The 18,359-nt window shown below is 40.6% G+C and overlaps 1 protein-coding gene across 1 annotated transcript; it reads left to right on the plus strand.

The window, feature by feature from the left end:
* The first annotated feature begins 670 nt into the window (after positions 1–670).
* Positions 671–12,148, plus strand: LOC129189960 (melanin-concentrating hormone receptor 2). The gene is made up of 2 exons (XM_054792205.1): positions 671–1,351; positions 8,656–12,148. Exons 1-2 carry the CDS (start codon positions 960–962, stop codon positions 9,293–9,295), a joined length of 1,032 nt encoding a protein of 343 aa, XP_054648180.1. The 5' UTR covers positions 671–959; the 3' UTR covers positions 9,296–12,148.
* Positions 12,149–18,359: the final 6,211 nt, after the last annotated feature.

The raw sequence follows: 18,359 nt of genomic DNA on the forward strand, positions 1-18,359 counted from the left end.
CACAACGGACCGATGCAGAGTCCGCATTACTGCAGACCATCTCATGTTCCATCCTTCCCTCACTCGTGAACAAGACCCCGAGATAGTTCAACTCCTCAACTTGGAGCAAGATTTAATCATGTTATCATTACATTAATGAAAACATGTTGACAATAATATCGCTTATCTGCAATAATTTGTAGGACAATTGTCATCCAACAAAATTTGTTATCGTCACAGGCCTACGCAGAACAATATGTGCTTTCACTTAGTCTACCAAAAATCAGTGCTTTCACTAAGTCTCCAACTACCAGTCCATTTTTTTATGTTAAAGTTGGCTACGTTTTGTTTTAAACAAATATGGGAACCACTCAAAAAGGCTTACAGAGTCATCAAATGATTTCAGAATATTCCTACACTTCTGTTTGTTGAATTTTGTTATTGTAACAGGTAAGAAAAAGACTATGACTTAAAAACAGATTTTAAAAAGATTAAAATTTTTACAAGTTTATAAGATGTGTAATGTTTGGCGGCTCCAAAAGAGTCATTTTGACCCCTCTTTCTGTAAAAAAAAAAAAAAACAAAGTCTGCAGAGCCCTGGACTAACAGATGCAGAACACTTGCCTAAATAGACTTCTTGGTTGCTTTACGTGATTTTTCCAAGAGCCAGTGATGTCTGAAGGGAGGGAACTTTGCGTCCTGTGAGGCGCATCTCAAGTCTTGACAATCCAACCAGCGCTTCTGGTTTTCAGTCACTCCACTGTTGGCCTCCACTGACAGAAAAACATGCTCAGCAGACGAGCATAGTTAGATTAGATCCCGCCTGTTTTCAATTACATTGTGCAGCTTTGAGCAGCACAAAGAGGACGAGCAAGTGGAGCAGTGGAGAGTTCCAGTTTGGGCGCTGCGGGACGCGCCGTGCGCACTTCAGCCCAGCTTGCAAAGAGAAGAGCAGGAGGACGCACTCCACACAAAAAAAGATGAATGACACAGACGTTTTCTGCCAAAACAACTTAACCGATCCATCATGTGGAAACGCAACTCTCCCTCCTCTCAGCTACATCGACATCACCACTTTTATGCACATTTTCCCGTCCATTTACGGCATCCTGTGCTCGGTGGGAGTTCTGGCCAATGCACTGGTCGTTTACGCGGTGGCTGCCTGCAAGAAGAAAATGGTCTCGGACATCTACGTGTTGAACTTGGCTATAGCAGACATGCTCTTCCTGCTGGTGATGCCCTTCAACATCCACCAGTTGGTCAGAGACAGGCAGTGGGTCTTCGGGAACTTTATGTGCAAGGCGGTGGTTGTGGTGGATGTCAGCAATCAGTTCACCACCGTGGGAATCGTCACTGTGCTGTGCATTGATCGGTAAGTCCACTGAAGTCTTCTACTGTTAATTTTAATGAATATTTGTATTTTTTATGACGCAATTGCATAATTACAATACGGTATAATTACAATTCTAATAATACAATGTTCCGTGCTTGAAGGTTGGTGTACATTCAACTCCACAACGCTTTACATTGTCCATTTTTTAAAGTAATAAATTGGAAGAGCTTTGAATTTCATTTATAATTTTATTTTCACTCTGACAAGTCAGTCAGTTTCTTTAAATGGTCATTATGAACAAGAAATTCCCTCAGAAACTCGGCTGGAATATAAAAAATATATACTGTATATTAATCTAGACTATAATATTGGTTAAGGGGTGTCCAAAGTGTGACTCGAGGTCCATTTGTATTCCCACAGGTAATTTTTTAAAATGATTCTGGACACAAAATGATCAAAACAATTGCAAACTATTTGTTTGATTTTGTCATGAAGTAAACACAAGTTTAGGAATATCAAACAAAGTGACCCACGCATGCTACGGTGAAAAAAGTTTGAACCCTCAGATGCCCTGAAAATTTGGGTGCTTCATATGATTTGGGCGCATTGAGCAGTATGTTTGAGTTACAGAGGAGCACAGCCGTCCAACAAGTCACCTTCTCGTTTGTAAAATTCCGTCGAGTATGAAAAATGATAGACAGGAATGGTAATTGCATGTCATTATTGGAACAACCTTGAACTATTGTACTCCTGACCTACAGCAAATTTGAATGCATTATTACATTTTGACATGCGTTTATGCTTTGCTTTTACTTGTCAGTACGTTGCAGTTAGAGTGACCTTCAGTTACAATAGTTTATTTTCAATAAATGCCTTTATGTTTGGGTTTAACATCAAAAGAAGAATATAAGACCAGAGAGCAACATTTCACCTTTTATTTCCAGGTATTTACATGCACTTGGAGGGTAGCAGCTTTGGTTTGAACCCACCCATTTTTCATGTGCGTATTCGTTCAATAAATAGCACTAAATGTGCATGCTTTGTTTCAGATTGGGTCGGACAGGCTTTGCTTGTGCAGACTGCATTAAGAGGTGAAAACAACATGAAAAGCAGGTCAACGGGTGAAAAACAAGCAATTGTGAATCTGAGAGAAGGTGGAAAATCAATCATTTAGAATGTCCTGAAGAACAAAGAAACCACCGGTGTACTAAGTAATGGATGCCGAACAGGCAGACCAAGGAAAACATCAGCAGCTGATGACAGAAACATTGTGAGAGCTGTAAAGAAAGACCCTAAAACAGCAGTGAAGGCATCACTATCTACTCTTCATAGAAGACTTCATGAACGAAAGGACACTGGCTACAACAGAAGATGCAAACCACTCATAAGCAGGAAGAATAGGAAGGTCAGGCTGGAATTTGCCGAAAAGTACAGAGAAGAGCCTCAAAAATGAATCAGTCCATAAGACTTTTGTCTCCGAATTGAATGTGTTCTCTGGAGTTGATGAAGTTTTGATTGCGGCTGACGACTGAACTGAATGAACTAAATTCAATCCAAAATCTTTATTTCCCATCAGGCCACCACATGCAGTAAGGCAAGGCAAGTTTATTTATAGAGCACAATTCATACAAAAGGTCATTCAAATTGCTTTACAGAAAACAAGGGTAAATAAAATCATTCTAAAATCATTCCATAAAATTCCATAAAACAAAAGAGATTAAGAATGAAGAGTGCAGATACAACACTTTCAGTTGTCATACTGTACATACGTACAGTTGAATAGCAGCGTTTTCAGCTTGTTTTTTTTTAACATTGCCAAAGTTGAGGATTGTCGCACATCTTTTGGAAGATTGTTCCAGATTTTGGTAGCATAAAAATGAAACGCAGCCTCAACAAATTTAGTCCTGACTGCGGGCACCCGTAGGCGACCACTCCCCGAGCTTCTCAGAGCTTCAGATGGTTTATGTGGCTCTATCATGTCAGAGATGTACTTTGGAGCAAGACCATGAAAAGGTACACAAGCAGAGCTGTTTTAAAATTTATTCTCTGAGCAACAGGAAGCCAGGCTCTAGTCAGGACTCAAGCAGCAGCATTCTGGATTCTCAAGCTGCATTTTGAGTGGTAAAAAGGCTACAACTCAGCAATTCAAGTTGGATTTATTCAACCTTGGATTGGATTTTTTTTGTAAACTCAAGCACTCGAAAATCATTTTTTTTCAGACTTTCTCCACATGTGCGTCATGCATTGAAAAAAATGAACATTGTTAGTTGGTGTGCTGATGACACGCAAAGCATCAGTGTTATTAGTGTGCGCCGGGAATTAGCGAACCAAATGTATTCATGTTATTTCTGTTAAAGTCCTAGCCATATTGTACTGAGCAGCCTGAACATGCACTAATAGCGAACCCAGACGTGGAAGAAAATAAGTGTTTTGCAAGTCTCCAATAATTCTCGAGTCGAGTCTCAAGAAAAGACGTGCAGGTCCAAATCAAGTCTCAAGTCAGGACAAGACAGGTGGAGCCAATCCGAGGTCATACGGTTAGGCCTGTCACGATAACAAATTTTGTTGGTCGATAATTGTGCTACAAATTATTGTCGATAATCGATTTGATCGAAAAACATTTTTTTAGACCATTTTTCAATACTTGTCATGAGAGGGGTACTACACATTTGAACCACTAGATGGTACTCAAGTGTACCTGTGTGAGACATTAGCTTGACACAGAGTTGCCTATACAGTATGTATGTTTTTGCAATGTAGCCAGCAACACTGGTTGTGAGAGCATTTTGCACTGTTTTGTTTATATTTGCCGACCAAACGCCCGAGTAAGCGTTACTGTCGGGACGAAGTCTTCGCTGCCCATCAGTATTTTTTTTCCCCCAGTTGAGAAATCTGTCCGTGTCGGTTGTCCGTGTTCATGCGCTCACCGTGTTCATTCTGTTGACTGTGGCGTTCGCCTCAAAAACCATCGCTTCTGCGCCTTCTTAATGTTAGCGTATGCTGCCTCACGAAGCTCATTGCTAAACCCTCTGTATCCACTCACTAGTAGCCCCGCCTCCAAAGAGAGGCTGAATGAGATGAGGGCCCACTCCCTGTGTTCATTCCACGAAAGAACCAATACACACAGCCCCACCCATTCCCAGTTAAACCCCGCCCACTTCCGGTTTATGCCCCACCCATTCCGAGCACAGATACAGATAGTGCTATACTCGCTCATCCCTAGTTATTAGTGTCAACATTTCAGCTTTTTCTAATTAGGTGGAATGTACGCCCTCCAAACTAGTCGTACAGGCCTACACACAGGAAATGAAGGTCTGCAAGCCAACCAATTACAGCCTTTACAGTCTGAAAGGTTAGATTTGTGACTTTTCAGGGCAGAGGAGCAAGCTGGTGCCTCAACACAGAAGCATATTACAGCTTTCCAAGGCTGGACTTGAAACTGAAACCAGCAAAATGCAACAAAATGTGTACCTGGAGAGCAGTGAAGTGATCAAAGGTATTAAAGTGTCAAAATGTGTGCATGTTGGCATGTCGGGTTTGATGTGGTTACTTGATGATATGAATTATGGACAAAGTGAAGTAGACATGACTAATATGGTGGAGTCTTGCCTAGAAGTGTTTTATAGATGAAGAGAACGTTTGAGTGTAAAAGGAGGGCCAATTTACCACATTCTAAAGTACACAGTGGTTGGTATGGAAGGATGCGTTCATGGCACACAGCATGGCTGAGTGGCAGAGAGTGTCCAGCTTTTTGAGAACAAGTTTTGGAGCCATTTTATAGATGCTGTCACCCTAATCTTGGACTGGGAGAAGTGTAGAGTTGACCAGGGTGAGTTTGGTAGAATAATTGAAATAAGCTCAATAAGATTTATGACGGAACTGTCTTTGACTGAAGGTGACTGATGGCGAACGGCAGAGACAAGTCCAACCTGGTGCCAAGGTGTTTGTATGATTTGACATACATCAGCAAAAGTGGTCGTGTGGGGGCTGGAGACATGATTTTCCTGGTTATATTAGTGTATAAGGAAACGGTGAAGATTGTGAAAAGATTGCTTTATAGATGTGAGGCTGAGTTGAAGAGTCGATGCAGCAGAGTGAAGAGAAGGGCCAACTGCCTATAGAATGGTATCATCGGCATACAAATGAATCCGGGAGATGCCAGCTGCTTTGGAGATTTCATTGATGTAAATGGAGAGCAATATTGGCTTACAATGGAGCCCTGGGGTACTTATTCCGTAATGATGACTGGATCTGACATGATATTATAAGACTTTACTAATTGGACGTGGTGAGAGGTGGACTTTAATAATATAAAAACTTATCAGGTAGTCAAAAGTCAAATAATACTCTTTTACAATGAAGTGCTTTTTCAAATGCTTTGGTCCCTTAAAGTCCGCCGTAGACAGGGGCATCAGGGGGACAAGGTCATATCTGCCAGCATACTAGAAGTTTGGACTACCAGTAAAAGAAATGGCTGTACTGTTGTACTGAGCAGAGATGGGTGTACTGCTTTCCAATATCACAGTAATTTCAACTTCTGCTACTATGGTCATCATGACATTTCACCATTTTACCACTTTGGCATCACAGAAGAACGGAAAAAGCAGAGTTAATCTATTAGATCAGGGATGTGCGGTCAGGGGAGGCAGGTGAGGCAGAGCCTCACTTGTCATGATGAAATAAAATAAAATAACATCAAATAAATATTCATATTTGTCAATTGAACTGTATTCTAAATGGATTTTCTGTAAGATTCCAGTCGTTTTTAATATTTTCTGATGTAAAAATCGCTCAAATTTGCACGTTTCCTGAGCAAATACGGGGCGGAAACCAAAGATGAGGCCACCGTGAGCATCGCTTCATGCCTCAGCGCGTAAGCCCCACCCAGTGCACACTGAGTTGGATCATGGTGCCTGTCGGTTTCTGAATTATTCTCTTCTTTTTTTTGGTTATCCTCTTAATGAGCAACCTGTATTAACATAAAAAAAAACAAACTCCAAAGGAGTCAGTGCCTCACCAGCCATGTCACTGCATTAGATGCTCGCTTAGCTATGATATGTCAAATTGTCATGTGATCTGCTGAAGTCTCGCAAGATTTGCTCACATCTTGCACAATATCATGCAAGGTGACAGTTTCGGTGACCATCGAGGCGTATTTTTCCGGAAAACTCTGCTTGGACTCCAAACGATACGACCCTAGCTGCATTCAGCCTTGGAAATTCCAGTGTAACGTGATCTTGTGTTACAGCATGTGTTAGCATGGCGTCTCTGTAAATGTATTCTATCAAGTGTGTTGGACCATATCAAAAATGTACTGTGCTGATTTAGTAGCAGATCAGTGCGCTAAAGTAATACTACGGCTGCACTCACCGTCCATCTATCATGCTCACAGTATCATGCGTGAACTTGAAGGGCCTTTTTGGCGAACAGACTGTTCCACATCACGACAATTTATGTGAATGCCCTTTAGACAGTTGCTAGAATGTCAATATCTTATGGCGGTACACTGCACATACACGTATGCAGACTGATGTAATGATGTTCATATTCATGTCACCCAAATGCCTTATACACTAGTTGGGCCATTTTGGCTTAAAATGTTCCCATATTGAAGGACACACAGACAGACCCTTCGACAGAAACTTTATTTTCACATTTCAGGAGGTTATGTATCGATTGCCATATGTGTCTTGGCCAGTTTTCTAGTTTACTTGTTAGACAATTTTTCAACAAAAGTCTTAGAGGTCCCAGTTTATGACATGTATTTGAAGTATTTTGGCCAAAATGTAGCCTTGATGCTGGAATTCAGACAGTTTAAAAGTTCTTTTACTGAGCTCTACTGGGAGCCGGCCGTTTTGTGTGTGCAGCTTTAATGAGCTGTGCATGTCCACGCCTGTTTCTGGCAAAGAGTGTGCATCTCCAAGAAGCGCTATTGTGCACTTTACCCACTTTTTACATGTACACTGTAACTGTGCACTTGTCCACAAAGGTTAGGAACACCAGCATAGCTATGCGAGCTACCGTGCTAACAGTGCTGGACCTCCAGGCTTTATTTTAAGATGTGTAGCGAAACCTTTTTTTGAGCTGGGGCCGTATACACAGATCAAGGTCACCTAGCAAGGGGTGCGAAGGAGGTTTTATGTCCGGGAGGATGTACGTTTTTCCTTCATGATGTCATGAAAACCCACAAGTTCAAAATGCACCATTTCAGTCCCCTCCTCTCTAAAAAAGTGAAGCAAACAAGTGAGGGAGATGTTGGATTTGATGATTGGTTCTTTCTAAAAAAAACAATTGGTGGATGGTGGTGCCTGGATCACTCAAGAACCCACATTGTTGAGGACATGGAGAAGATTAATGAATGTGATACATTTCATTGGCATGCTTTGCATACTTGTCAACATTTTCATTTGAAAATAAGGGAACTTTAATATGCGCAGCACCATTGTTCGAGAAGACTCTGGCTCCAGCATGGGCACCGTCACCATTGTCACCTGCAGGACTAATGTTTCCCTTGTTTTACTACACACACAGTAACAAAATCAAACTTACGAGTAGACACTCGAGACGGCAGTCAAAGCACATTCTCTGAACTCATTGCCACATCATTCATTTCTAACGTGCAGTACCACAGAGTACTCTTTGGTTTTCTGATGACAGTTGATGAAAATTTACAAGAAACTATCTGAAGGGGAGTGCGACAGGAAGTAAGCGCAAAATACGGGATTTCCCGGGGAAAACGGGAGGGTTGACAGGAATGATGATTGGTACAGTCCACCGCTGTCCGTCCATTTATCTTATATTAAATCACCCTGGAGGACGTCGGAAGTAGCTGTTAACTAACAAACAGGATAGCAGTTTGCATTGTTTATGAGTGTTTTTTTTTCCTCCGAGAAACAAGGCGAGAGGTGCTGTTATAATTGCCATGGTTGCTTTGATTGTTAGTTTGCTAGCAGGCTTACACAAAAACACAATCAACGGCCAATGGTATTTCTGGAGGATTGACAGGCGTGTCAAGCAGGTGCCTGTTAAATTGATCTATAAATCTATAAAACATATATCTAGAGGATTACATACAGGGCTGGAGTAGAATCATTTTTCAGTCAAACAAGGGAGACGGACATGTTTAGGATTGTTCAGCCTTGGCTTCTGTAGTTTTGACTATTTTTATAATCTTTGATATATTTACCAGCATGCTGAGATCTCGTAAGCCGTGTTGGATTTGACTGCATTTGCATGTACGGGATTAAAAGTGATGTTGCTCGTTGGAAGTCCACCTGTGGTGTGCTTATCACCTGAGTGCCAGACTGCAGTACAGCTCTAAAAATATCACCTCTTCCCCACAGGTACATCGCGATTGTTCACCCCACCTCAGAGCGGAGGACCATCCAGTGGACTATCATCATCAACATGCTGGTGTGGATTGGTAGCTTCCTGCTCACCGTACCGGTCATGATGTATGCAAAGGTTGTACGCAGACAGCATTTAGAGATCTGCATGATGTACCTGGACGGGCCGGAGGACATGTACTGGTACACCCTCTACCAGTCCATCCTGGGCTTCATTATCCCCCTGGTCATCATCAGCACCTTCTACTCTCTTACGCTTTACCACGTGTTCAGCTCCATCCGTCGGGTCAAGCGGAGGCAGTCAGTGTGGGCCAAGAGGGCCACCAAGATGGTCCTGATGGTGATTGCACTATTCCTCATCTGCTGGTCGCCCTATCACGTCATCCAGGTGATCAACCTGAGCAACAACTCCCCGACCATCGCCTTTATCTACGCCTACAACATCAGCATTTGCCTCAGCTACTCCCACAGCTGCATCAACCCGCTCATGTTGCTCATCTTTGCCCAGAATTACCGCGAACGTCTTTGTCTCCGAAACAGGCTGCACAGTTCACAGCAGTCATCTAAGGTCACCGTGGTCAAAACAGAGGGTTCCAGTATGGCCGCCGAGCTCAGTTATCGCTCTACGGCCATATAAACTTTTCCAGCATGGACAAGTGGGCAAATATTGTTGCCTTTGAACCATCCATCCATTTTATATTCCGCTTGTCCTCACTAGGGTTGTGGGTATCTGGAGCCGATCCCAGCTGTCTTCGGGCGAGAGGCGGAGTACACTCGAGACTGGTCGCCAGACAAACAACCATTCACAACTACAATTAACCTAGCATGCATATTTTTGGAATGTGGTGGTGAGCCAGAGAGAACCCACGTACGAGAGATCATGCAAACTCCACACAGACATGTTCCAATGGAGACGCAATCTCCTGGCTGTGAGGCCAACATGCTCAACACTAGGCCACCGTGCGGCCCTGCCTGTGATGTTCCAACGTAGACATGCGTGTTATGGGAATCTCAAAACAGGAAGAACTAATGAAACTGTGCCTAAAGAGGGAATACTAGCACTGGTTTCCAACTCTAAAGACAATGGAAGAAGGAATGCACAAGTGTCGCTCAAGGGTGACTGCTTGTGGACATTTTAACAACAGCAGCTACGTTGCGTAAATGCACATCATCATTTATGTGATTGACAAATATTGGGTGATGTTATGCTACTTTGTAGTTGCCTTGATGGTTCATGTTGTTATATAAGTACTCAAAGTTACGAGAGCGTACTGAATGAATGAAGTAAATGAGGGTGCAAAAAAATGTGTAGTGGTCGTCAGAGTTCAGAACTCAGAAGTTCCAAATGGGATATTTTCTACTTCCCAGCAATCTAGAATGGAGCCTTAATGCACATTTTGGTGGAGAAACTTCAACAGCGCTGCGTTAAACCATGACTGTTTTGATTGTCAAATACTCTAAACTTACGATTACATGTTGACTGGAAACAATATGACATGTTCAGAGAACAACAGGCAGACTAATGAGTGCACTTGAATGAATTATGTTGATTAACAGACAACAGTCGTCCCTCGTTATATCGCGGTTCGAATATCACTCCCTCACTATATCAGGGTTTTCAAAAAAAATTAATACACATCGCTGTTTCGTGGTTGACTATGGCTTATTATAAGTCAAAAAATATTGAAAGACAAGTTATATTGTGGTCACTAGGCGTCAGTAATGCCAAGTCAACATGCCACAGCTGAGATCGAGTAAAAAAAAAAAAAAAGGTTCTCCTCTCATTTTGTGTGGAAGTGGTAAGTTTCCTTCTTTGTCCTTTTTTCCCAATGCGTTTGAAACACTTTTTTAAGTAAATTGGAGAGGAACTAGTGAGCTTGGTATCTGTTATGTCCCTGCAGTGGTCCCGTAGTCTGCGCAATGTGACATAAACAAGGAATAATAAGAGTGCCGTGGTGTTATTTAATGTCTCCAGGGCTCTAATAATTTTAAAACCCATATTTAGAAAGTCATAAACAGGTTATCTGTGCTCCAACTATGAAAATATTCAGTTTGTTAATATTGAATGCTACTTTGTGGGAATTCACTTATCGCGGCGGGGCCTGGAACCAATTAACCGCGATAAACGAGGTACAACTGTATACGTTATACAATAGATCACTGCTTTTCGCAGGAGTTACATTTGACGTCTACCAGCAAAACGGCAAAAATCCCCGAGTTATTGATTTTTAACACACTGCTCGCTCCTATCAATCCCTCCTGCTGGTTTGCCGTTGACATTCTCAAACGTTCCCAACATTTCCAGTAAAAGTGTTATTAAATTAGATTAGTGTTATTAAATTAGAAATTATTAGATTTGATTCAGCTCCAGAACACGCTCGCTTCAATTGGCATTGTTCGGTAGCATCAGAAGCTAACAAACTAAATTCTAAATGCACAATCCGGGTTAAAGACATAAATATGCCTTACTTACCAGGAGTATGAGGTCCCCCTCTTCTGGGTTGTAGCGGCTAGCAGTCGGAGTAGGCATTTTTTAAATCCGTGTCTACATAATCCACACTGTTTACCCGTTGTGATTCCACTAACGACTTCCGATCATATATTAACTTGTGTTGACCTCGCGGCATGTTTCCAGGCCAGGTTGTGATATATAAGTTTCACTCCTGCATCTCACAGCAAATATGGTGCGTTCAAAGACTGAGGAACACACCGCCAACTCTCAAAAGACACAATCAGTGAAGCATGAAACATGTAAAAATTGTGGGCTCTTTTAAACAGCGGTACATGTATCCCGTACATTTGACCTGTATCATCACGTATTTATAAATTATTACAGACTTGTGTTTTCTGCTGAAAAAAATGGCCTATTTTTGAGAAAAGCTCAAATAATAATTTGGACCTTAAATCAGAGAACCTGGCCGTGAATGCTGAATCACGAATGTGCGTGGATCCACTGTGCTGTGTTTCGTCTGTTTCTTATCCTATCTGCTGTTATAGTTACAAAAAACTATTTGTGAATTTTGTTGTTTGACTGTTTAGCCGGAGCTAATGAAAAATGAAATTTGTTGCGCAATTGTTGCGTAATGTAGAAATGAATGTACAGGGTCAGGCAAAATGATCTGACCCATTTGTAGGTTAAATAAAAGGCAAATAAAGTAAAGAAACTTTGAAGCTTTGTTTCTTTATAATGCCATTGTTTTTCGTTTCTTTTTCAGTTGCTGCCCTGAATTGGACTGGTGAGCATCGCGCTTTCATTGTGGAAACGTTTACCAAAACAAACGAATCTGTAACTGCAACACAACGAGCGTTCCGTTTGCACTTCAATCTTGGCGGACATGATCCCGCACCAGCTCCAAACACCATCTTGTTATGGGTTACCAACTTCAGAGCTACTGGATCTGCATTGAGTGTGTGGACAATAATGGATCCCGTTTGACTGATTTAATTTTTAAAACATAATGAAACAGAATGGCATTATATGTACTTTTCAAAAATAAAAACACTTTCTTGTTTCTTTACTTTATTTGCCTTTTATTTGACCTACAAATGTGTCAGATCATTTTGCCTGACCCTGTATATATAACATAATACATACACAATGAGATATAATCAAATATAGCACTGAAAACGTGAAAACAACTGACATGTGGCTGTTGTGTACAATTTTATATAAGCAAAATGGCTACAGGGTTGTTCAGACTGAAGATGTCTTCTACTCGTATACTTGATCTGCAGCTCACAGAAAAGAAAACGTACGGGTGCTAAATGGCAGAGACAAGAATTTGTAGAGAATTAGTGACGGACACAACAAGGACCGCAGTCTTCTTGCTTAGGAGTGAAATGACTGTAAAATGCTGCATGAAATCCATTTTCATTTCCAACTTGCGGCCCACTAAACTGAAGAATAACAAGAATTTCTGAGCTTGCAGAGAGATTACTGCAGTGCAGTGTGACTGCTTTGATAGTCCATTCAGCGTTTCTTTTCTGAGCTGCCTGTGCAGGCAGGTGGACTTGTTGCATTCATGCAAGATTGCTTTTCACCCTGCCGGTATTGATTTTAAGAGGTACTTGAAATAGCGTTCAATGTTTTAGGCACTGGAGTATAATTTTGATGAGCTTGTCTTTGTCATGTGCGTTAACTGCGTTGCTACATAAGAGGTTTCAGGATAACAATCACGAGCAGTGTTTTTGCAGCAAAGAAAATGCCTAATTCATGGCCTCATGACAACACCGCCATCACCGAAACGGAAAGATTCCATGCATTTTCAGCAGAACTGTTGTGAGGACTCTTAAGTTGTCATGGGTTGTCAACAAACATTTTACGGTAGCTTCTCAAGGTACAATACAATACACAGGAAACTCGCATGTATCTTAGAGCAGGGGTGGCCAAACGTTTTCCACCAAAGGCCACATACTGAAAATGGAAAGGATTTTTGCTGTTGTTTTCAACGTATTTATTCATATTTGAACTTTCTTCCCAAATAATCTTTGTGCATTTCATTTTCATAATGTTCTGACCTATTCCCATAATATTTGGACTTTATTCCCATAATGTTCGAACTTCTTCCACAGCCTAATTTTGCAAAAGCTACAACTTTACTTTGTTTTGTTTTTTTTCTCACAATATTCCGACTTTTTAAAAAATAAAAAATTTTCTTTAATATTTCAAATCAAATTATTAAATTATCAAATTATTTTTCCTCATAATACCAGTTTATTCTTGTAAAACTGCAACTTTTTTCCTGATTAGAACATTACTTTATACTTATAAAATTACCTATTTTTGTCATTTTTGCAATTTTTTAAAATTTTCGAAGTATTTCAACTTTCCTCTTGTAAATTTTCTTCTCGTAATTATGACTTTATTCCCATAATATTTTGACTTTATTGTCACAAAATTATAATATTTACCACAAACTAATTTTCCAAAAATGAATACCTTATTCCTTCTTTTGTTTGTTTTTCAGAATATTACGACTTCAAAAAATATAACATCTTTCTTTAATATTTTAACTTTGTGCTACTAAAATGACATTATTTTTACTCACACAATTACGACGTTTCCTCGTAAGATTAAAACTTTGTCCTCTTAATATTTTGACTATATTCTTGCAAAAACATTGCTTTTGGTTTTCTTGTTAAATGACTGCATATTGTTAGAATGTGCCACGAGCCACACTTTAGAATATAGCTTAGAATAGTCAGTGTACAGCTTGGAAAAAAAGAATTTAGACAATAAAGGCTGTGTGTTGAGCAATTTTCCGTGCATAGTACTTTGTCACTGACTACTATAAAGTATATCAAGTTGAATTTCATTGAATTCGTATTGTCCTTTGAGAAGATATGCTGGAATAAAAACTGGAATGTGTGCTGTGTACTCACTTTAAGTGAACAATGAGTGCAAAAATCATGGTTTTGCAGAAGAATAATATCCGGAGTTTATTTGGTGGCCCACATGGATTGTTTTTCCCGTGTAATTTGCAGTCACAACAAAGTGTGTTCTTTATAACTGAGCTGTGGTCACCATTTTTGTCTGTTTTTTTCGCTATGGTTGTCGTCCCCCTGCAGGTGTGGTTGTGCTCACCTGTGTATTATTTCTGAGCATGCCGATGGAAAATCCACCGTATACTTGAGCTGTGTACTCTCGGTCTTCACCAACTGAGAAAACTTGAACTTAAAATGTCACATTAACTTTTTTGGTTTATTAAAAAAAAAAAAGATTAGGATTTGCAAGAATCCCCTTTACTAACTTTTTTCTTTGCATTTTCATTTCTAACATTTTTAACTTAAAGAGGTATTCATGTAACACAATGTTGTGGATGTAAGTTGCGCTGTATCATACTTGCAGATGTTTGCGATGTTCTTGGTCTACATTGTTTACATTGTTCATTTTGTCACATCAGAGTCAAAATATTAGAAACAGTGTGTAGTTCACCACCAGCGCAAACTACAACCGTAATAATAAACACGTTGTTAAATTACCACCTCTCTGATCAATCAAAACAGACTTTTACTGACTGTGGTCACCATCATAGTAGATCAATAGTGTGTCTTGTGCGTGTGAAATATTTCATTTAATTCAGCATTTATGCAATTGCTGTACCACTTCTTAAATGACAGGGACGCTGGAGCCTATCCCAGCTGACTTAGGGCACATGCTGTGCCGACCACCCGTCCGCCGCAGGACTGACAACCACAAGCTTTGCAATAAACACCATTAACAGATGTAACGCATGCATGCACACAAACACAGTGGCTTTATTGATGTTGATAGTGATACGGTGTCCTGCTCATCCTGTGTGATGAGGAAAGCAATGCCATAGTCCCAAGGTTTTATGGGTTTTCGAATCAGTAGAACATGTGTGAACATACTGTATATCTGTGCTTTCAGTGGAAAATAAGACGCCACAGACTGAATTAAAGGTGAATCTTATCCACCGCATATGGTCTTTGACCTTCACTTACCTCTCACTTATCGTTTGAAGATGGGCGGCAGAATGTCTATAAATGCCTACAGTCAGAGCCTTCAGGATTTCGCAATGTAGAGATCGCGCCAACTCACACAAATTCAAACAATCCCTGCATGCCAATTATCGCAACCTCGCAATTTTGTCCAATCCCATACGTTCTGGCCAATCATCGTCCTTTTCACCAGTCCAATTTGTCCCCGAGTAGTGCTCAAGCGCACGCAACCCGTTGTCAAACCAGTAAAATGTGTCCCTGTGTCGCCCACCCACGTCCTTGTTTACTTTGACAGACACGTGGACGTGTGATGATAATCTTCCAGCGCTGCAGACCGCGCTCAACAGTTCCCCAACACGCTCAACGAAAGCGGGGGCAAACCATGTTCAATGTCAACAATCGACAAGCATTTTTGACTTTTCACTGCAGAACATACATGGAGAAGGTCTGCAACTTGAGGATGACTGAGCAGGGAGACTTTGGTGGTGTTCTGCAAACTATGCACGCATTTGTGTAAACTGGTCACATGTGTAAAAATGGCAGCAGATAGAACATACTGTAGGTAAATGTGCTGTCGGTAAATACAGTGTCGCACCCCTCAAGCATTTTTCAGGGTCGGGTTCTGAGTCACCCGACTCTGAACTGCTTCCAGTGTCAGGCTCCGGTGTCGCGCCACATGGCTCAGCAACGCTAACCACTAGCTTGTTGCTTCGGCTGCCGTTGTCAACTGCATTTGTGTCTACGTCCCCTACATCACCCACGTCACCTCCATCTTTTGCGATGGCGTCACTACTAAAGGCTGATCCACCGCCAGACAAGTTCTCTGACAGTGTATTTTTTTGTCTCCGCTCGATTTCTGAATGTGTTTCGCCATTTTCTTCTCTCTACCCACAATCCGTCTTCTTCATAGACAATCTGTCACTGCCGTTTGGAGGAAAAGAGAACTGTTGCCCCCGACTGGGACAGAAATACATTGCCGACAAAAGCAAAAGACTTCCATAGACGTATTTGGCAGTCAACGTTACTTTGTGAAAAGTCTTTGGCGGTGAAAGAGTTCATGTTAACCGTTAATGTTACTTGCACACGCACGAGTGCCGCCATTGTGCTCAATAGAAAAAAACGATTGGAAATGAGCCCCAAATGTGGAAAAAAGCAGCAATGTAGTATTGTATTACGAAACTGAAGATGAAGTGCGGATGATTGCAGTGCAATGAGCATTTTAAGAATGCATGCTAACGTGCTAAAGGGTACGTTCACACTGGTAGTCTGGAACTCTGGGCCTGACTATAATTGCGTGCGGTTTGGTTTGCATTCACACTTGTATTTTTGTCAGTGGACGAAATAATGCTCTCAGTTATACAAATGCATAAAGTTGCACCTCGATCGGATTGTGTCTGACGAAAGTCACATGTCCAAAACAGCATGACGTCTATTTTTCTATAGTGAATTTTTTACCAGCTGAGCTGTAACGAAGAGGATAGAAATTACTTAAAGGTGTAAAAGTTCCCACAAAAACGACGACCTCAGCTATATTTACTATATTAACACTTATTTTTTTGCTTATTTTCACTCAACTTTTTGTTGGGTTGTGCTAACCATTCTCTGGTTTCGCTTGCATTTGGTGAAACACTAAACAGTGCTAATGATTTTTCAGCAATTTCAAGCCCATGACTTTTTACTTGAGACTTGACTCGAGACTTGGGATTAAGGACTTGAGACTTACTTGAGACTCGCAAAACCCTGACTTTCTCCCGCCACTGATTTCTGCAATGTTAAACTTCAACTTTCACCATGCAAACACACACAAAGGGTTCTTGTGGACACGGCATCAAAGGCAATTTTACAGGAATTAGAGGACCAGCTGATGCTTGCCTCAGCGATATTGGTGAAGCTTGTGAAAATCACTATTGTCCCTTGTTTGTCCATTCCAGTTCACTTGTCTGGTCTTGTGATGCTATTTTCCTGTGGCTACGAAAAGAAAGGGCAATGAGTCTTAGGTAACTGTACTTTAAATTCAATTTTACTTTAACGTGCCTGTGCATGGTTTGGCCTTTGGGTTTGATGTGATACATTTCTTGTGTCAGTAGCGTTGAATGAGACTACGGTACATGATCAATTCACACCATTCAAGCTCTCTGTAAAGGGACAGCAGTGTTTAGACTCGGGGTCTGTTTAATATTTCAACTTTATTCCTCAAAAATGTCATTTCTTTCTCATATTACTATGCTTTATGCTTGTAAAACAACCTTGTTCTTTTAATATTATGATTTTATTCTAATATTTAGTAAAATTACTGTGCTTTTTTTCCATTTTTGCTGTTGTTTTTGTTAGTTTTCTTGCGTAATTGTATTTTTAAAATGTGCTGAGGGCCAATAAAAAACAACCACGGGCCATACGTGGCCCCCGGGGCCACAGTTTGGATACGGCGGTTTAGGCCCATAAGAGAAAATGATTCACATTTAAACCTCAGTTATTAAGAACTAGCTCAGGAACACCCAGCTGTATTTACCAATACAAATACTATTAAACCCATGAAAATGGAGGCATTTTGCATATAACTAGCAAAAATATAAAAATAAAAGATACCTGATTATTTTACCTGATTCAACATCATTTCTTTGATTAAAAATTTTTTAATATCATAATAATAATAATAATAATAATATAAATAATAAATTACCCATCCATTTTTTTTCCTTTTAATTTTCCCAATTATTTTAAATGTAAAAATGGCAGAGTAATATTAAACAGGCAGAGCAAAGAATTCTATGCCATTATTGTGTCATTTACCCACATGGGAAAAACACTTTTATGTGTTCTCTGTGGTCATAAAGAGCAGCTGTTGCAAGCCAAAACAACAGCCAGCATTGTGTTACGGAATCCGGTCCTTTGACCACGATGTAAACCAGGGGTGTCGCACTCGTGACTGTCAGCATATTCATTTGATTATTAGATTTTCACAATATAATTGATGGAGAAGTGAAGTGAGAAGAACTGCGCACAGTATAATTTCTCCGTCCAAATGAAAGAACAAATACATTTAGAGGGAAAAAGGTGACTATTGACACATCTGGCCCCTGGCCTTGAGTTTGACACCGGTGATGTAAACAATGTGCGTGCACACAGTATGTGCACTTACAATGCAAAGTCTGTAAATCCGGCATATCTGACGGATGACCCGTGAAGGCCGTGTGAAAAGTCAAGAGGCAGCGATTTCATTGAATGTCAACTCAATAAAG

This window comes from Dunckerocampus dactyliophorus, chromosome 11 (assembly GCF_027744805.1).
Source record: "Dunckerocampus dactyliophorus isolate RoL2022-P2 chromosome 11, RoL_Ddac_1.1, whole genome shotgun sequence".
NCBI classification, from domain to species: domain Eukaryota; kingdom Metazoa; phylum Chordata; class Actinopteri; order Syngnathiformes; family Syngnathidae; genus Dunckerocampus; species Dunckerocampus dactyliophorus.

Excerpts from the sequence above, each read along its gene's own strand:
- LOC129189960 (XM_054792205.1), top strand. The coding sequence starts at position 960 with ATGAATGACACAGACGTTTTCTGCCAAAACAACTTAACCGATCCATCA. Across the intron at positions 1,352-8,655 it reads ACTGTGCTGTGCATTGATCG|GTACATCGCGATTGTTCACC; the intron begins GTAAGTCCACTG and ends TCTTCCCCACAG.